The 21,948-nt window shown below is 41.7% G+C and overlaps 1 protein-coding gene across 1 annotated transcript; it reads right to left on the bottom strand.

Moving 5' to 3' along the window:
* Nucleotides 1-233: 233 nt before the first annotated feature.
* On the bottom strand, nucleotides 234-21,706 carry IRF6 (interferon regulatory factor 6). Its single transcript, XM_075850696.1, has 8 exons — nucleotides 21,347-21,706; nucleotides 12,445-12,621; nucleotides 6,883-7,087; nucleotides 6,005-6,115; nucleotides 3,778-3,924; nucleotides 3,244-3,636; nucleotides 2,947-3,065; nucleotides 234-965 (listed from the first exon to the last, which is right to left on the bottom strand). Exons 2-8 carry the CDS (start codon nucleotides 12,616-12,618, stop codon nucleotides 675-677), a joined length of 1,440 nt encoding a protein of 479 aa, XP_075706811.1. The 5' UTR covers nucleotides 12,619-12,621; nucleotides 21,347-21,706; the 3' UTR covers nucleotides 234-674.
* Nucleotides 21,707-21,948: the final 242 nt, after the last annotated feature.

Below are 21,948 nucleotides of genomic sequence, written 5' to 3'. Positions count from 1 at the left end.
TACAAAATAAAAAAAAATAAAAAAAACACAACTAAAAAGTAGTATTTTAAGAAGAAATTTTGTACAAAAGCCTATTCTGCAGCCAAGCTTGTACTGACAACGGTGAATATGATAATAAAATAGATGCTTTGTTTGGATATTTCACTAGTTTAAAATGATAACTGCTTATGACACATTAAAATGATAAATAAGTGTTGACTACTACAAGGTTGCTAGAATCTGCTGCAGAATGAATATTGTTGGATACGCCATAGAAATTCCAGCTTTCTCGAGGCACTTGAGTGAGTGAGATAGATATATATATATATATATATATATATATATATATACACACACACATACATATATACTCACACACTGATGCTTGTTATGGGGGCAGGGGGGGGGGGGGGAGTTAGAACATTTACAAGAAAAATAAAAAACCTGTATAATATGTAGATATTTTGAAAATATGCTATTATAAGCATTCTAAGTGACTTGTGCACAGGCAAATAAAAAGACACGTTGTGGCTCTATTCATTTACAGACTCCCTGATCTTCTCCAGGGTTAAAATGGCTGCTACAGAATATCCATTAGGCCACAAACTAGGGTCAGAGTACTCTATACGCCGATAGCCCAGCTGCAATTCTTCTCGGACAGTCCTTTAGGTCCTACAAGTTACTTACACACGAGATCACTGAGCTTGTAGTGCCTGAGCCATATGAAGACTTGGTGGCTGCAGATTTGGTGCATGCAAAGTTGCTTGTTGCAGATTCTGTTGGTGCATGTTTGGGTGCTGCATGATTGGCCAGCCATCTGGACCCTGGTGGTTCTGTAAAAGGCGGTAAAGCTGTTTGAGATGGGCAACAATGTTGTCTTTGATATCAGGAACAGAAATCTGCAGACGAACACTTCCACTTTCAAAGGAGCGGGTGACCTCTCCAGAAAACATCTCCAGAATCATCCGGGCCACCACTGGAATAATCTGCCATCCAAAAAAAATAAATAAATTTTAAATAAATATATTTTTGCATATTGTGAAGTCACAACTTTGCCGCCATAGGAAAGCACATACACAAAAGGTTCCACTGCTGGCAATGCAATAAATACTAAAAGATCATTGTTTGGAACAGATGCTATGTTACGGGCTAGCTGGAACATTTATGATTATTCCTGCATCATTTTTTAATTTTGTGCATGTAATTGGCTATAATGAACACATCACATATGATGCGTCGGTTTACATTCCTGTGTGATGACGTTTCACATGAGCTGCCCTTAAAGGTCATCACACAGGAATGTAAATGAAGATGCGGCAGGGAACTCGAACAGTGGAAGGAAAACCCCTTTAAGCAGAAACATGCAGTTGCAATGGAACACACCTAGGATATCTCGGAACGATTGTACAGGTTGCGGTGTTCCGGAGTTTCACACACAAAGCAACTACTGCAGCATTGTCAAAGTACATCTCAACGAAAATACATTTATTCGTGCATACTATAATTATCAAAACACTTAGAAGATTTATCCTTTGCACTTCATTTATATATACACATACTTGTTGGACAGCTTCTTAGTTTTTTCTTATGATACATCAAGCGTCTTTACCTGGTTTTATAAGGGTATAGTCACATGCGGAAGATTTGTTGTTTATTTAGCCATAGCAGATAATAAAGTCTAAAACAGTGAGTCATCTGACCATCTATAACTACCCTAAAGGCCCTTTTACACCAGCCGATAAGCGGCCAGTGCAGCGTGCGCCGATAAACGAGACAGAGTTGATCGGCGCACGTTTGCTCCTGTCACACGGAGTCGTTACTCCGATCGCTCGTCCCCATCCATTATTATCATGTCAGCAGCGCTTCTCCCTATTTACACAGGGAGACGCGCTGCTGACAACGATAATATTTAACTTTTTTAAAACGATACGACCAGCAGATGATTGTGCGTTTGCTCGTTCGTCTGCTCATCGTCAACGAGAGTTATATGAACGCTCATCTGCCCGATAAGCGTCCTGTGTAAAACTCCCTTAAGGCGTAGCAGATTTGCTGCGGACACAAATCGGCTGCAGAATACAGTAGCAGCAAAGGGGTTAAGATTTTAAAAAATCTCATCCACATGGTGCGGAATTTTTATGCACAGAAATAGACCTTCTGTGCGGATTTTTAAATCTGCAGTATGTCAATTTCTTCTGCGAAAACTGCACAAATTTGTAGAAGATTTTCACCATTAAATTTAATGGGGGAAAAAGAAAAAAAAAAATCTGCAAGTTCGGATATTCTTAAAACAAGTTTAAAATAAAGAACACTATACTCACCTCCTCTGGCGCTCCGATGGCAACACTTCCCTAGTCCCCTGCTGGTCTCTGTACATCCGGCTTCCAGTAATGAAATGTTATGTTGACACGTGTACACTGCAGACAATCCCAGGCTACAGCAGTCATCGTTGGAGACCGGGTGTACAGAAACCAGAATAGTATTCTCCAGAGAAATAGGAACGATTTATAGTATATGCCACTGCAGACATCCTTGCAGAAATCTGTTACCTAAGAGTATGTTCACAAATGGCTGATTTGTTGCAGCCTTATTTAGATGAAGGGGACACCGAGGCCCCCTGCACACGACCCTGCCCGTAATCACATTTGCGGGCCGAGAACCCATATTGGAAAACGGTCAGTAAAAGGCAAAAAATAGGACGTCCTATCTTTTGCGGAGTCCTTCTACGACACAAACACCTTCCCGTAAACATACAGGAAGGTGTCGGTAGACCATAGAAATGAATGGGTCCATAATTACTGACGAATCTATGGTCGTTTGCATGGGGCCTAAGTTGTTGAAATATACTAAAGGACCAATCTAAGTGGTGGATAAGGACAGCGTGGCTCTGCCAGGGACCCCCAAAAAGTTTTTATTATGCATATTAATAAATGAAAACTCTGTAGAGCTGTTCAGTAAAATGCAACTCACCTGAACAATGATAAGTTTCCGCTCCTTTGGTTTACCATCAGGCCACTCCTCTCCAAAACACAAGTTTATTTCATGTGGTGGCTGCTTAGCTCCACTTCCTCTCTGTTGTGTAAGAAGTTCTATTTTGGGTAAATAAATGAAAAAAAAATAAAAAAATGGATGAGTTAGAATTTGGAAGAAAGATTAACACTTTTGCAGAATAAATACAGCCAGTCTCTTAACAGGTCACACAGAATTTTCTATGCCAAAAACAAATCAGTATTTTTTTTGAAAGAAGTAAATAAATGCGTTACTTACCACTTAAAAAGGTCTCCAAACAAAATAGTTTTACTCTCTTCTGCCTCTCAATCAAATTCGGAGCATTCGGAGATTGAGAACAAGGTCCTGTCCAGTATACCTTGCATTGGCATAGTCTTATGGCATAGATGGCATGTCCACTCACTTCTAAGATCAGGCCTCTGTCCATGACATCTAGAAGGCGGCTGGTGTACAATTTCTGCCGCTCATTTACGAGTTGCTCTGGACCAGGGAACCGAACCTGTTCAAGACTTGTGGGACCAAAAAGCTCTTCTTGATTGGGCATGGGACCCAGATCTCCATAGAATAGTCGACAACCTTGGGGGTTACTGACAGTCATTGTCTGGCCCATCTCTTTCCCTCTGTACAAAAACTGAATATCTAAATCGGTCACTGCAAAAGAAAATAAACTAGCTTGGAACCGCAGCATGATAAAACAAGGATGTCTTATTGCAGAAGCAAAAAAAATTTTTTGAAAAAAAATAAAAACACCACACACATGCCACACGGCACACTCATAGAAGGTTTACTTACTTGGTAGAGAACTAATCCACAACTCTGGAGTATTGAAAAACTCCACCGATCCTGGAGTCTGTGGGACTTCCATGTCTTGTGGCTCTGATTTTGGCCAATTTGGCTCAGGAGAACAGCTTTCAATACTGGCAGGGGCCATAGGAGAATCTGAAAAATTAAGTTTACGTTTTAACCGTTTGAACAGATGCAATAGATATATGTATGTATATTATGTATGCAAAGACCGTGCCGATCATGTAGTCTTAGCCCAAATTAACAGTTATTTGGCCATATAAGTGACTACATGGTGTCTGCCGGACCCCACTGTAGACAGTTCGGATTACACATTGGGCCTCTTGGTCTCTAGCTTTTACTAAGAAACAGTTAAAAGCAGTAACCTACAAACACAGATCCTACTCCCAGTAAATTGCAGTTTCGATAGCAAATGTTCCAGTTTTTACTAAAGGCAAATACAGGTCACATATTTGTAACATAATTCTTAAACCTTGACAGACAGGCTGGACAACATTACTAAACCTTTATGAAACCAAAAGGTTCAGTGTCTTTCAAAACCTTAAATTTCAGCTTACTGAAAACAAAAAAAAAACAAACTCTTGGACGCCATCATGTGTGTAAATAAATATATTTTTTCTATGTAGTGCTCTATACACCGTTCAGCCATAACATTAAAACCACCTGCCTAATATTGTGTAGGTTCTCCTTGTGCCGCCAAAAGAGCTCTGACCCGTCCAGGCATGGACTCCACAAGACCTCTGAAGGGGTCCTATGGCATCTGGCACCAAGGCATTAGCATCAGATTCTGCAAATGGGTTATCCAGGTTATTAAAATTGATGGCCTAGTGGTGGAGCTCAGACTGTTGACACCTTCATTAATCAACTGTTTGAAGGGGCCATTGTTTACATGTTTTTTTCTTCTGTTCGTACTTGCACGCGCCGTTACATTTGTAGTGGCCTTGCAAGGTATTGCACCACTAACCAATTCACTTGAATGGGACAGTGGTGCAATACCTTGCATGGCTGCTACAAATGTAACGGCACGTGCAAGTACGAACAGAAACAAGAACCATGTAAACAACGAAGAAGCTGCGGTGCTCGTACGAGAGTCCCGGCCCCTCCAAACAGCTGGTCTACAAGGGTGCCGACAGTCGGACCCCCACCAATCTAATATTTATGGCCTACCCTGAGGATAGGCCATCAATTATTAACAACCGGGATAACCACTTTAAGTTACAAGGAGGGGCCCCCATGGATCGGATTTATTATTCCAGCACGTCTACAAATGCGATATCGGATTAAGATCTAGGGAATATGGAGGCCAAGTCAATACCTTGAACTCTTTGTCATGTTCCTCAAATTTTTTTTAGTGTGGTAGTTTGAATTAAACTGCTAAAAGAGGCCACTGCCGTTTGGGAATACCATTGCCATGAATGGGTGTACTTAGGCCCAATGCACAAGAGCGTAAAAGTCCACCGTGAAAGATAGAACATGTCCTATCTTTTGCTTATTACGGTCCATGCTCCCATACTTTGTGCATGAGGCCTTAGTCTGCAACAATGTTTAGGTAGGTGATATGTGTTAAAGTAACATCCACATGAATGCCAGGATCCATGGCTACTCATAGCATCACACTCCCGCTGTCCACATGATTTAAAAGAAAACGTGATTCATCAGGTTAGGTCACCTTCTTCCATCATCAGTTCTAATGTTCACTTGCCCATTTTAATGTTCTGGCTAAACAATGTATATTGTACCACACATGATGCAGGCTGATATATTTAGAGACTTTCAATGCCTCAAGTATACCCCATTCCCTTCCTTTACTCTTACTGGTGGCCATATTACAAAAAACACTGTCTGAAAAGAATTATAGAATAGCCCATTCAGCACTTGGACAATTGCTCATATGAAAGACGTAGAAAAACATCAAACTCTGATTAAACATTTTATATAGCTTTACAGGTCATCACTAAAAGACACTGTAGTAGTGTTTTTCCAATGCAAAAGTTCTTTAGCTAGGCAGCCATATACACAAGCGCAAACATAAATGAGTGATACATATAAAAAGTGATTAGTATACACCTGCACGTTTGGTTGGTTATCTGGAGAGGTGTCTCCTGCAGACATGAAATACCTGTGGTACACTAAAAAAAAACAAATGTCTTCAAGTCGAAGCCTATAATTATTGTTAGGGAGGTGAAAATAAAATAAAAAAATAGTGGACGTTTACCATTGATAGTTAGTCCATTGAAAGGCTCTTGGATTGGGATATGAAGTTGAGACTTGTTTATATCTTCCTCTTCATATTCATCATCATTCCATGGTGAAGATCCAGTTGAACCTGTTGTAAAGCACAACAGACATCAGAAATGACAAACATTTTTACTCTGATCTAGGCTAAATTTGCACTATGCAAATTTGGGACGTTTAGGCCTCAATACATCCATTTGCTCGATCTTGTTACACTGAACATTCGGCAGCTTTGTCTTCTTTCTTCTTCTCGTCCTCTACCATGTGTATGCTAGTGGCTACTAGGTGTAATTACAACCCCCTTCCTCTAATTCTGGCCATACAGAATAAATGTATGGCTAAGGCCTTATTCACGCAGCCATGTTCGGTCCGTGATATATGGACCGCATGTCGGCCGCATTTCCCAGACCGAACACAATTCAGGGAGCCGGATTCCTAGCATCATAGTTACCGTATGTATGATGCTGTGAGTCACGGCTTCCCTGTGGGACTGCTTTCCAGTACAGAAAACATGTTTCAGAACAGGACAGTATTCTCGGGGGGAGGCAGAGACACAGCGTCATACATAACTATGATGCTAGGAGCCCATCTCCCTGAACGGTGTTGGGTCTGAGAAACGGGGCCGACGTGGTCCACGTATCACGGACCGAACACGGCAGTGTGAATAAGGCCTTACACACAGTAAACATCTCTAAGCGAATTTTCTCGGTTTCGGTCTTCTAATGGGATTAGTATTCAGGCAGATTGTATATACACCTGCTTTTCAGCGGTCATGAGAAAATATGGCATTATTCCACAATTTTCTACAAAAAAATAAATAAATTGGCACATTAAAAAAAGGAAAATCTTCATTTTTACCTGGGTTAATGATAGATCCCTGAGACTGTGGTATGTCACAGACCTCATAGATTTTGATTGGATTCATAGGAACCTCTTTTGTGCCATCATAAATGAGCTTGAACTCCCGACTCTTGTTAAGAGCGCAACGCAGTTGGGCTTTCCACTTGGCTGGGTCAGGATCATTTGCTCCTTCATGATATTTGCCGGTCTCCACAGCCCACGCCTGTGAAAATTAATCAAAACAAGGATAATAAACTATGAAATAAAAAAATTATCTGTCAAAATACAATAAAACATTTTATATTATTAAAAAGGGTACCTGATCTGCCTGCCAAAGACCAATGGGCCCCATCCATCACCACTCCCAGTTACAATGTAAATCAGCCCTGATATAGTAACAATTGTCACTGTTAGGGCCATGCTGGATCTGCTTAAAAGAGGTTCTGTCACCAGATTATAAGTGCCCTATCTCCTACATAATGTGATCGGCGCTGTAATGTAGATAAGTGGTTTTTTTATTTTGAAAAATTATCATTTTTGAGCAAGTTATGAGTAGTTTTAAATTTATGCTAATTCATTTCTTAATGACCAACTGGGCGTGTTTTTACTTTTTACCAACTGGGCTTTGTACAGAGGAGTGTATGACGCTGACCAATCAGTGACCAATCCGCTTCATACACTTCTCATTGTTCCAGCCCAGCTTCTTTCACTGCACAATCGCGCTGTAACAATGGGCTGGAACAATGAGAAGTGTATGATGCGGATTGGTCACTGATTGGTCAGCGTCATACACTTCTCTTTACAACACCCAGTTGGTCAAAAGTAAAAACACGCCCAGTTGGTCATTAAAAAACGAATTAGCATAAATCTAAAACTGCTCATAACTTGCTCAAAAATTATTGTTTTTCAAAATAAAAACCACTGCTGTTATCTACATTCCAGCGCCCATCAGATTATGTAGGAGATAGAGCATTTATAATCTGGTGACAGAGCCTCTAAGTTCAGCAGCTTCCTTCTGCCACCAGTGACCGTGACAAGTCGGGTAACCTCTTGTAACAAAAAGTAGGAGCATCAGTACACAACACTCAGAGTTAAAAATCAAACCCTTGTGTTCACCTATGGGAGACGTTGGTGGATGGTTTGGATTACTAGCGGCATTTTTTGGCCATCTCTACTGTGTATGGCCAGCCTTGGACAGTAGTCTAGCGCACGGCTTCTCAAACTTTTTCTACTGGGGCCTCATCAGCGAGAACAGGCGATGCCTGCCTTATGTTGTTAAAGAGGATCTGTCACTAGTTTATTATTTCCCTATCTCCTAACCAATCTAATAGGGACTTTGCTGCTGATAACTACAGTGTATTTTTTTTTTCAAAGATGTTTGTTATTTGCAAAGTTATGAGCATTTTTGTAAATATGCTAATGAGGCTCTAATAGCCAAATAGGAGGGGACTCTTTCTTTTCACTCTGGGAGGTGTAATGTTTTCTGTATGACGCTGTCCAATCAGAATACAGCTTCTCCCCCTTCGCTGCCCAGCAACACAGCGTGATCATATAGTATACAGCTTCCATTCCCGACCGTGTTTTCAACTGGTGATATCTCCGGTTGTGTCAGAGCTAGAACTGCGATCCTGGTGTCATATGAAAGATTAGAATCTCCTCTTTCATATGACACCACAACTGCGATATGGCTATTTGAAATTATCCCTCTTCTCTCAAGAATGCGTCTCATACTGTGTGAAGAGGCTTCATGCTGATAGGACAGAGTAAGAGGCTGTGAGGTAGCTCCACCTCAGAAGTATCGCTGCTATAACCACCCAGTTGTCTAATAAAGACTAAATTTGCATATTTAGAAAAAAGCTCATAACTTATAACTTTTAAAATAATAAACGTTTTGGGACACAATTTTCACTGGCATTATCAGTGTGACAGTGTTTATTAGATTAGCCAGAAGATAGGGAATTACTAAACTAGTGACAGATCTGCTTTAAACCAGATATCGGTGCAACCGGAAAAAGGACTGTGCCGCTTATATTTACTTGTCAAAAGAGCCTTCCCTCCTAACCCTCACCAACAACTAGGGGGCGCCTCAGTTTGAAAAGAACGGATCTAGTGTAGATGGACAGCCTAACCTGACCCACAAATAAGGTGATAGACAATATGAATTTTGTTCAGGTACAAACAGTTTACATTGTTTTAAGACTGATAGTGCCACTAATCCATGTCACCATTGAAACAATTGCTCACTTTGATGTTTTCGGTTACCAAATTACAGATTAAACGTGTGTCTAGAAGCAGGTTTGTTAGACAAGCACTTTCTTCATCCCATGTACTTTTACAGGGTAAACAAAGATTAGGAGGATAAGTGTTGAATAGTGTCTGGGTAAACACTCAGTCCAGAAGGATCGGGCAAGACAGCTGCTCCCGAATGCTAATACACGTTAAATGGGGTTTATCTTGATATAAACATGCTGTAACTAAAGGTTCGATAACATGTAACTATTAGATAACCATTTAAAGCATTCTTGATTATAATTGACAGGTTCAGACATTTAATATTGACGGCCAGCCTTCCTCTCCACCCAGTCTACTCTTCAGCCATCAAAACCCTGATTTCAAGATGGTCCTAGGCAGGGCTGCCATCAGGAATTTCAGGGCCCCATACAGCTACATTTTCTGGGCCCCCCTACCGTGGCACTGCCTGTTAACGGTACTCCGTCCAGCACTATATCATGCTACCCAGGGCAGCCATCAGGGGGGTATTAGGGGTACTGATGTGGGGGGGCCCGGCCAAATCTAATTGAAAGGGGGGGCCGGCAACTGCCGGGACTTGCCTTTCGTAGAAAAAAAAAACCAAGGCCCCTGCAATGGGGCCCGTTTTTTTCACCAAAAGAATGTCTTGAGCTGCGGGCCGTCAAACACCGCCCGCGCGCACCCGCAAACTCCCACGCGTGCGCACTCGCAAGCGTGCACCCGCGACCGCCCGCGCGACCGCCTGGAAGCGCGCACCGAATTTTGAGGCAGATTTTGACCTGCCCACACTATCTTGCCGCGTTTTTTGCCCACGGCGATTGAGGACAGCAGACAAAAAAACGCAGCGAAAAATGCATTTTCTGCCTCCCATTGATTTCGATGGGAGGTCAGAGGCGGAACAGCGGAAAGAAAGGACGTGCTGCTTTTTCTTTTTTCTGCGACTGGCTCCCATTGATTTCAGATGAAATCAATGGGAGGCGGTTTTGGAAGTTGTTTGGTGCGGATTCTGACGCAGTGTCCGAGTCAATATCAAGGCCCAAAAACTCTGAACTGGGCCTTATTGTTAGGGCTTATTCAGACGAACATGTAATACATCCGTGCAACGCGCGTGATTTTCACGCGCCTTGCACGGACCTATGTTAGTCTATGGGGCCGTGCAGACTGTCAGTGATGTGTCCGCTGCGTAAAACTCACGACCTGTCCTATATTTGTGCATTGTTCGCGCATCACGCACCCATTGAAGTCAATCTACATGCGTAGTGTAGTGTATTAGCGCTGTCAGCTACTCACTGACAGCTAGCATAGTGGGTCCTGACTTCGTCAGGACCCACTAGGCTTCCGTCGATGGCATAGCCGGACGCCATTGTATGGTGTCCGGTTGCCATAGTCACCATCGCCGGCCGCTATCGTGTAGCAGGCCGGCGATGGCAGCTTAACCCCTAAAAAGCCGTGATCGCTATTGAACACGGCTTTTCAGGGGTTAATCAGCGGGGACACAGCGATCGGTCCTCGCTGTACGAGCTGTGACAGCTCCTGTACGAGACAGCAGCTGTCACAGCTCCTGTATGTGTCGGGAGGACAGCCGAAATGGCCGTTACTCCTGTGATGTACTATTCCGTCATGGAGCGCGAACAGAGCGCTTTCCATGACGGAATGGTACGTCACTGAGCGTTAAAGGGTTAACTGAAAATAATAATAAAAAATACAATTTCTAGTGACACATTCCCTTTAAACAACCAGTTTCAACAATAATCTCAGTGATGGACCACAGAGTTCTTTGACAAGTTTTTTTACGTGGAAACTGCGCCAAAAAAATGGCCGAAAATGCCTCCCATTGATTTCAATGGGAACCAGAGGCGTATTTTTTCCGGCGAGCAGAAAAAAACGACTCATTGGAAAAAGAAGGGACATACCCTATCTTCGGGCATTTACACCTCTGACCTTTCAGGCAGAGAAAGCGTATTTCGCACCGGTTTATGCCCGCGGCGCTCAATGGCCGCGGGCGAAAAACGCTGCGAAGATCGGCATGCAGGCAGAGTAAAATCTAACTCAAAAAAAATTCTAAACAGAATTTTGAGGCAGATTTTCCTCCTGCAAAAAAAACTCAGTGTGAACCCAGCCTTACACGGAACTATTTCTAAAACCACCAAATTCTAGCTGCAGAATTGTTATTGGATGGGGAATGCAAGTATTTACGAACACCGACATGTCATCCGGAAGCTGCATTTACACATGGTAAGTACTACGAGTTTTGGATGGATGCTTACATCATTAACACTACTGAGCATACACCAACATTATCAAATGCAATTTCGATTGTGGTTATATGTAATTTTATAGCAGAAGTCAGGGAACGAACATTTATATTTAAAGAGGCTCTGTCACCACATTATAAGTGCCCTATCTTCTACACAATGTGATCGGCACTGTAATATAGATAATGGCAGTGGTTTTAATTAAGAAAAACGATAAATTTGACCAAGTTATGACCTATTTTAGCTTTATGCTAATGACTTTCTTAATGCCCAACTGAGCGTTTTTTAGCTTTTGACCAAGTGGGCGTTGTGGAGAGAAGTGTATGACGCTGACCAATCCGCGTCATACACTTCTCTCCATTCATTTACTCAGACATCGTGATCTTGCGAGATCACGATGTGCGGTCACATACACCCACATTAAAGTTACTGAAGTGTCTTGAGTCAATAGACATTGCCAGGATGCGATGTCTATTCACAATTCCGACACTTCGGTAACGTTTGTGTGTCACTTACTCAGACAGCACATCGAGATTACGCTGTGCTGTTATTTACAGCGTGATCTCACGATTAAGTCCCACACAAACGTTACTGAAATGACGGGATTGTGAATGGACATCACGTCCTGGCTGGAAGCGAAGTCTATTCACTCTCAAAACACTTCAGTAACGTTAATGTGGGAGTATGTGACAGCACATTGTGAGCAACGCAAGATCACGATGTGCTGAGTACATGAATGGAGAGAAGTGTATGACACTGATTGGTCACTGGTCAGCGTCATAGACTTCTCCTTACAACTCCCACTTGGTCAAAAGCTAAAAAAACGCCCAGTTGGGCATTAAGAAACTCATTAGCATAAATCTAAAATCGGTCATAACATGGTCAAAATTGATCGTTTTTCTAAATAAAAAACACTGCTGCATTACAGCGCCAATCACATTATGTAGGAGATAGGACACAATGTGGTGATAGAGCCTCTTTAACAACCACCTTTACAAACTAATGTATCTTAGATGTAGAGATTACTTCATACTTCTGTCAGCCATGTTTAGCAGATAGTAGTGCTATTACTCACCTTGAAGATTGTGTTCTCCTCTTCATGCTGAGGACTGTGACGTGTTGCATGCTTCCATGGGATTTGAAACCTCTTGGTCTCTCGGTCTAACCATATAAGACCAGGATACATACCGCTGTCCACCTGAGCCACCAGCCATGGCTTTAGACGAACACGACGGGGGTGCATGGCCATTTTCTGTAATAAAGAAACCGATAATGAGACGTTTGCTGTCAAGAAAGTCCTTTGTTTACTGTCTGTGGAGTCGGAATTCCTCCAGTGGAACGCACAAGCTATTAAGGTCAACTAAGAATAGATTATAATGTATGTCTCCTGCTGATTAATTCTGCTTCAGCTAAAGTAGGCCCATCATTTACTGCTGCCTTTCATCTTTGTCACTGGACAAATATTTAGCTGGGTCATGAATTCCGGAACATCTATTAGATGACTTTGCCCTCTCAGACATAAAATAGGTCTAAATACCAAGCAATGAAATACCAGACACCTGTATCTCCCACAGACTTTAATAACGAGGCCACCTCTTCCATTGACTTATACGGTGAGAGCGGCCAGCCTGAACCGGCAAAGAGGGGGCTCATGGGACCCGAATACTCTCGATAGGTGAGGCTCCCAGTGGATATGTCAAATGTTTATGATGGGAATACCCCTTTAAAAGCAATGTACAAGATTAGAAAAAGATTCTCTGCTTTTTTCCAGAAACCGTGCCAATCTTTTACACTGGCAGTGTGTTATTGCATCTCCGCCCCTTTCATTTGAAGCTGCCATACCAGAGTGGGGCTGGCTACAGATTTTTTTTTAAAAACTTTTTTATTAACCTCATACAATCTTATTAAATTTCATTTGTCTTCACTAAACTTTGAAGCAGGACAGCCTGACTCAAGAGGCAAGGACTTTCCATTTTTTTAGACTTTAAAACAAAGTTATATAGGAGTGTAAACAACCGTAATCTAGAAATAAGACTTTAATTATTGCTAACTATTGCAATCTTATGACCGGTTACACAGAACTTTGGCCAGATGTTAGTTTAAAGTCTATATAGAAATATGAGAATGCATACATAATATATAGGGGAGAATTTATTAAGACTTGTTTCATACACCAGTCTTAATAGAAAGAAAAGTTAGAGTAAACTGCGACACATTTATTAAGATGCGAAAGCCTCATAATAAATGTGTCAAGTTTCAGCCGGAATCTCGCGCCATACATCCCTTACACAGTTCCTATAAAATAAAAAACACGCATACTCACCTCACCTTTTCTCTCCTCCATCACCGCTTATACAAAGTCCTGATGCCGAGCAGCACTACAAAGTCATCGGCGCTGCATTGCATACAACTTCCTGACGCTGCCAGTACGTTGTATAAGGCGCTGTTGCAATGAGGGAGCCAGAGGTGAGTATAATTTTTTTTCTTAATGTCCAATGGGGAGGGTGGGGGAAGTCTAATCAGGGAGGGGCAATGTAGGGGCCAGCACGGGCTTTTACCTTGCTACGCCCCATAGAGGGAAATCTCAGCTGGGAACGGGCATAAATTTCCACTATAATTTACGCCAGTTTTCTGGCGGAAATTATAATAAATTTGTCCGGCCTCGGCGGTCACACCTCCTTCCCACAAAAGTGGTGGAAAAGACCAAATTGTGACTTTTTGGCCATTTTGCAACATTTCGAAGCTAGAAAACTAGCGTAGAAATGTTGATAAATTACCTCCATAGCACTTTGATTTTTGGCGTTTTTGTGGTCAGTGTTCTAGGTCTGGCTTTTTTTCCCCCCTGGAATTTTCTTCTATAGAACTTTAAACACTTCAGGAAAAACGCATGTAAAAAATGACACTAAATAAAACGCCACCAAAAACACATTAAAAAAGCACTTAAAACACCTGCTGTTTTTTCAACATTTCTTTTTTGTGTTTTAAAAATACAAGTGTGTGAAGGAAGGTGTGAAACCTAAAAAAAAACAAAAACCCACACATACAGACATGTAATCAGGCAGCACAATAGCTGCACCACAGTAGCTATAAAAGAAAAATGTTACCCGTGAAAAATTATAGTAGGTGTAAAGTGCAGGTAACAGAATGAAAAGTTCTGTAGAAAAGAGATGAAAGGTCGAGAAGTTTGTCTGTCTTTTGATGTTTTCGACTAGTAGATGGAAGGCAAACCGTAATTAACTGTATTTACAACACTTCAATAGCCCTAAACCCCAAATAAATAACAGGAAAAAATACATAGATCTTTATCAAAAGACTTAGGGTATGTGCACGCGTAGTGACCAAAAACGTCTGAAAATACAGAGCTGTTTTCAAGGGAAAACAGCCCCTGCTTTTCAGACGTTTTTTGAGCAACTCGCGTTTTTCGCTGCATTTTTCACTGCGTTTTTTACGTCTGTTTTTGGAGCTGTTTTCATTGGAGTCTATGAGAAAACAGCTCCAAAAACGTCCAAAGAAGTGTCCTGCACTTCTTTTGACGTTTTTGGAGCTGTTTTCTCATAGACTCCAATGAAAACAGCTCCAAAAACAGACGTAAAAAACGCTGCGAAAAACGCGAGTTGCTCAAAAAACGTCTGAAAAGCAGGGGCTGTTTTCCCTTGAAAACAGCTCTGTATTTTCAGACGTTTTTGGTCACTACGCGTGCACATACCCTAAGTCTTTTGATAAAGATCTATGTATTTTTTCCTGTTATTTATTTGGGGTTTAGGGCTATTGAAGTGTTGTAAATACAGTTAATTACGGTTTGCCTTCCATCTACTAGTCGAAAACATCAAAAGACAGACAAACTTCTCGACCTTTCATCTCTTTTCTACAGAACTTTTCATTCTGTTACCTGCACTTTACACCTACTATAATTTTTCACGGGTAACATTTTTCTTTTATAGCTACTGTGGTGCAGCTATTGTGCTGCCTGATTACATGTCTGTATGTGTGGGTTTTTGTTTTTTTTTAGGTTTCACACCTTCCTTCACACACTTGTATTTTTAAAACACAAAAAAGAAATGTTGAAAAAACAGCAGGTGTTTTAAGTGCTTTTTTAATGTGTTTTTGGTGGCGTTTTATTTAGTGTCATTTTTTACATGCGTTTTTCCTGAAGTGTTTAAAGTTCTATAGAAGAAAATTCCAGGGGGAAAAAAAGCCAGACCTAGAACACTGACCACAAAAACGCCAAAAATCAAAGTGCTATGGAGGTAATTTATCAACATTTCTACGCTAGTTTTCTAGCTTCGAAATGTTGCAAAATGGCCAAAAAGTCACAATTTGGTCTTTTCCACCACTTTTGTGGGAAGGAGGTGTGACCGCCGAGGCCGGACAAATTTATTATAATTTCCGCCAGAAAACTGGCGTAAATTATAGTGGAAATTTATGCCCGTTCCCAGCTGAGATTTCCCTCTATGGGGCGTAGCAAGGTAAAAGCCCGTGCTGGCCCCTACATTGCCCCTCCCTGATTAGACTTCCCCCACCCTCCCCATTGGACATTAAGAAAAAAAATTATACTCACCTCTGGCTCCCTCATTGCAACAGCGCCTTATACAACGTACTGGCAGCATCAGGAAGTTGTATGCAATGCAGCGCCGATGACTTTGTAGTGCTGCTCGGCATCAGGACTTTGTATAAGCGGTGATGGAGGAGAGAAAAGGTGAGGTGAGTATGCGTGTTTTTTATTTTATAGGAACTGTGTAAGGGATGTATGGCGCGAGATTCCGGCTGAAACTTGACACATTTATTATGAGGCTTTCGCATCTTAATAAATGTGTCGCAGTTTACTCTAACTTTTCTTTCTATTAAGACTGGTGTATGAAACAAGTCTTAATAAATTCTCCCCTATATATTATGTATGCATTCTCATATTTCTATATAGACTTTAAACTAACATCTGGCCAAAGTTCTGTGTAACCGGTCATAAGATTGCAATAGTTAGCAATAATTAAAGTCTTATTTCTAGATTACGGTTGTTTACACTCCTATATAACTTTGTTTTAAAGTCTAAAAAAATGGAAAGTCCTTGCCTCTTGAGTCAGGCTGTCCTGCTTCAAAGTTTAGTGAAGACAAATGAAATTTAAGGCTGTATTTTTACGCGTCGTCGTTTGACAGCTGTCAAACGACGATACGTAAATGACAGGTCGTCTGCACAGTACGTCGGCAAACCCATTCAAATGAATGGGCAGATGTTTGCCGACGTATTGTAGCCTTATTTTCAGACGTAAAACGAGGCATAATACGCCTCGTTTACGTCTGAAAATAGGTCGTGTGAACCCAGCCTTAAAGGACATAGTTATGTGGTGACCTTATGCAGGTAAGGCTCTCGTTACACTGCGTTTAGTGGTCACCATGTGATTTATACCCTTGAAGTATGTTAAAGAGGCTCTGTCACCAGATTATAAGTGTCTTGTACATAATGTGATCGGTGCTGTAATGTAGATTACAGCAGTGGTTTTTATTTAGAAAAACGATCTATTTTCACCAAGTTATGACCTATTTTAGATTTATGCTAATGTCTTTCTCAATAGGCAACTGGGCGTGTTTTTACTTTTAACCAAGTGGGCGTTGTGGAGAGAAGTGTATGACAGTGACCAATCAGCGTCATACACTTCTCTCCATTCATTTACTCTGCACATAGTGATCCTGCATTGTTCACTATGTGCAGTCACATACACCCACATTAATGTTACTGAAGTGTTGGGAGTGTGAATAGACATCCCGTCCTGGTTGGACGTGATGTCTATTTACTGTCAAGACACTTCAGTAACGTTAATGTGGGTGTATGTGACTGCACATAGTGAACAATGCAGGATCACTATGTGCAGAGTAAATGAATGGAGAGAAGTGTATGACGCTGATTGGTCAGCGTCATACACTTCTCTCCCCAACACCCACTTGGTCAAAAGTGAAAAAACACGCCCAGTTGCCTATTGAGAAAGACATTAGCATAAATCTAAAATAGGTCATAACTTGGTGAAAATAGATCGTTTTGCTAAATAAAAAACATTGCTGTAATCTACATTACAGCGCAGATCACATTCTGTACAAGATAGGGCACTTACAATGTGGTGACAGAGCCTCTTTAAATGGAGTCACCCATTGACTATAATGGTATCCGTTCAACAAATACGTCATAAATTCTCATGACACTTTTTAAAATGTATTGTTAAACGGATACCATCATAGTCTATGGGTGACAGATGCCACTGTTAGGCATCCGTCACCCATAGGCTATCATAGTATCCATTTAACAGATATGTCATGAAAAGCTCACAAACTATCTGTGTAATGGATGCCTGTCAGCAGCATACGTCACCTGTATGCTACCATGTTAAAAAAAAAAAGGAATTTTTTGTCATGGATGCCTCTGGATAGAATAGCGTAGTCTACTACGGAGGCCAAAAGAAAACTCTTTTGGCCTGTCTGTATAATGGAAGTCTATGGTTGCGTTTGAAGTTTGCGCTGGGAGCTTTCCCGATGCATAGGTCAAACGCACAGGGAAGACACAGCGTGAACGGACGCATAGGTAAAACGCAGTGAAGACAGTGTGAACTGACGCATAGGTCAAACGCACGGGGAAGACACAGTGTGAACTGACGCATAGGTCAAACACACAGGGAAGACCGTGTGAAAGGGACCTAGAGAATAGAAACCAAATATATGCAAGAAAGTAGAGGGACTAAGTCACACTTCATGCCCACTTCATTTTTTTAACTGATAGCACCCTGACACATTCATTTCAATGGGGCCATGCACATTTCCGTTGTTTTAACGGAACTGTGCGGCCGTTCCGTCAAAAATAGGGCAGGTACTACTTCTGCCCATTTTTGATGGAACAGTCTCAGCCTTTGCATTGATTTGGTCCATGAAACAACGGACTGCACACGGACGCCATCCGTGTGCGGTCTGTGATTCACGGAATCGTCATTAGCGGCCGTTCAACAGCACACGGAAGTGTGCATGAGGCCTAACAAACTAGACTGGAATCTCTCCCTTTATCATTTAAATGTAGAAGCTTCTTATGCATGGACCGAGCAGTGGTCCACCCGGAGTTGCACAACAAAAACCCACTGCAATGTGTGAACACAGCCTAAATGTAGACAACCAAATAAAATAATAATACATCATACCACAAAATACACTTGTTAACAAAACAGGGTAGATCTACGCTGTAAAATGAAGTAGTCATTACGAATGCAGATTCATATATATGATGTGGCCTGACTTCTTTTGTAGTCAGGTGAGCTGCAATACCACACACAACCTGTGGACAGGTGTGACACTTTTTTTTTTTTGAAAGATAGCAGCCATGTTTTTCCAATCCCGGACTACCCCTTTAACTATCATTTTCACATACCAATAGGGAATTTAGATTGTGAGCACCAATGGGGACAGTAAAAAAAAAAAAAAAAAAAAAAAAGGAACTCTGTACAGCGCTGCGTAATATGTTGGCGCTATATAAGTAACTGAAATAATAATAATAATAATAGTGCGCTTTTCTAATGTATACTTCATAATAATGCTATGTCAAATCTACACGTGTAACACTTTGCCGGTTGATAAGTGTAACCTTAAAAGGGCTATCTGGGTTATTAAAATTTATGGCCTATCCTCAGGGTAGTCCATCAATATTACATCGGTGGGGGTCCGACTGTCGGCACACCTGCCGATCAGCTGTTTGAAGGGGCGGCAGCGCTCAAAGTGAATGGGACAGTGGTGCAATACCTTGCACAGCCGCTACAAATGTAACGGCGCGTGCAAATACGAAATGAGAGAACCACCATGTGAACAATGAAGAGGCTGCGGCGCTCGTATGAGCGCCCTGGCCTCTTCAAATAGCTGATCAGCGGGGGTGCCAACAGTTGGACCACCACCAATTTAATATCGATGGGCTATCCGAAAGATAGGCCATCCTTTTTTAAAACCCGGATAACCCTTTAAAGGTAACGGCCTCAAATAAACTATTAATATTTTTGTTCAAATGAATAGTAAAATTAAATTTCCACAGGAGTCATACATTTTGAAGTATACCATTTTCTTTCCCTTCTGCATATCCAATCTTGGACCCTTTGATAGAATACCAGAGTCTTCACCCCATGGACCTTACCCAATGCCCATTTTCCCTTTTAGGGTATGTTCACACGACCAAGTTTCAGACTTAATTCGGGCGTAATTACATCTGAAAAAACGGCACCATTACGCCGACAAACATCTGCCCATTACATTCAATGGGTTTTACGATGTACTGTGCCGACGACTTGTCATTTTACGCGTCGCTGTCAAAAAAGACGGCTTGTCAAAAGAAGTGCAGGACACTTCTTGGGACGTAATTGGAGCCGTTTTTCATTGACTCCATTGAAAAACAGCTCCAATTACAACCTTAATGGACGCCGCGAAAAACGCGAGTACGAGCAATTACGCCTGAAATTCAGAAGCTGTTTTCGCCTGAAAACAGCTCCGTAATTTCAGACGTATTTTGCGCTGTCGTGTGAACATACCCTAAGATGTACAAACACAATCATATGTTCAACGACTGTGATCCACACAAGGCCTTAAAATATCACAAAGTTTGAGTAATCATATGGATTTTTCTAGGGTCATGTTACACATTACTATAAAAAGTTCATGAAATTACTGGTTACAGGTATTTCAGTTAAAGCTTTCAGTCTAGTAACAATGGTCATATAGCCTATAGTGGTCCCTGCTGTGGACTGTGGGTTTTCGACACACTATTGTTGAAATGCAGCATACATTGGCAGGGATTTATCAAAACTAGTGCAAAAGAAAAATGGAGCCATTGGCCATAGCAACCAATCAGAATGTTTCTTTCATTTTCAAAAGGACCTCTAAAAAACGAGAGCTGGATTCTGATTGGTTGCTAAGGACAAATGCTCCATTTTTTCTTTACACTTGTTTTGATAAATCTTTCCCATTGAGCTCTATGTACACAGTCAGCCAGTTATACGAACGTGTTTGTGTAAAACACACCATACCCATCCACCCATAGTTTGAGATCTCGGCTTGGGTACTCAATGCCAAAAGGACGTTCATTAGAAATTACTTTTTAGTGTAAATGATAGCGGACACTATTCATTCAGCTGTTTGGGGTCATGAAGGGGGAGGGGGTCTCAGCAGCAAAACTTTCCCTTAGAAAGGGTTTCCCATATTTTATGGGTATGTTCACACACAGCATACCAACTGCAGAATTTTAGTGCTGACATTTTTGCAGATTGAGAATCCGCACCGCAATTCAATTTCCCCACATTTTCTGCATGTTTTTTCCCGCAGGGCGTGGATGAGATTTGCTGCTACTGTAATACGCTGCGGAATGTCCACCTGGAAATTCTGCAGTGTTTACGCTGTGACGTACCCTAAACCTTCAAAAAACAAAAAGGGTATGTGGGCACCAGTAAATGCCACAGCTGGCACAGGATCTAACTAACACCAACATCATACAAAATGGATTTTGCATTACTACAAATATCTTTACCCAAACAACGCCATGCAAAGTGAAAAGGAAAAAGTCTATAAGTGGCCAGTGAAAACACAGGGGTGTGAGGTGATTTGTTTTACAACATGATCCTAAAGTTTATTATGCTCCAGGTCAGAGGACTGTGTGTACAACATATCCCCCAGCCTGATACAATTATAAAGATCAAAAAACCTATTTACCCCAGCACTGCGGGCTATTGGCATTAGATCAAGATTATTATTATAATACAAACACAAGTCATGGACAGATATATAGGAAAACCTCCATCACGTGACCTGGTAGAAGTAAAGCAGGGGATCTGTATATAATCAATAGAAAATCCGAATAGCAAACACTCAAAATGATGAGTAGTTGCGCTGAAACTGCAATATGGCAGCTGATCGGTAACACAGGAGCGATCCCAGGAAACCACCAACATTTGCAACCAGGAAATGCCGCGTCTTACCTCCACCTGGCTCCACACAGTAGATCTCCGGCTACTAGCGGCTCGTAGGTAACGAATGATTAAATGACAATGGGGGAATCAATGAGGAGCCCCCGGATCTGACCCCCTTTTGCCCTAGACCCTCCTTCTCCCTGCGATTCCTGTGCTAATGACTGCGCTCCCCTTCCTGCCCGGCTGCCTGGCTCAGGTATGGGTGACGTCATTTGGCTCAGGGCTACAGGACACACCTAGCGAGTGAGGAGGCCTGCGCTGCCCGCCGCTCTGTTCCTCACAGCATGAGTCAGGGCACTATAGGAGCACACAGCAGGCGGCATTGCTCATCTCCTCTGTGTGTAAATGTCCGTACAGGTTCTGTGTATGTCTGCTGCTGTTACATGGCGGCTGCACACCACGCTGTAATGAACATGTCTAATGTTCCATACATTGCACCTCAATTGACTTGTGTAAGGGTGTGAATTGTGGCTAAATACAGGCTGGTAAACCTGAGGGCATCGGATGGAGCGTTATTTAAAAAATAGTCGCTTTTATTTGTCTGTCTGCCATATTCCTCAAATTCGTGTCACATAATGCTCACAGACAGGCATACATTGGGACTTATTATT

The sequence above is a fragment of the Rhinoderma darwinii genome, chromosome 2, assembly GCF_050947455.1.
Source record: "Rhinoderma darwinii isolate aRhiDar2 chromosome 2, aRhiDar2.hap1, whole genome shotgun sequence".
Lineage (NCBI taxonomy): Eukaryota > Metazoa > Chordata > Amphibia > Anura > Rhinodermatidae > Rhinoderma > Rhinoderma darwinii.
The sequence above is the reverse complement of the archived record's forward strand: the minus strand, read 5'-3'. Positions and strand labels throughout refer to the sequence as shown.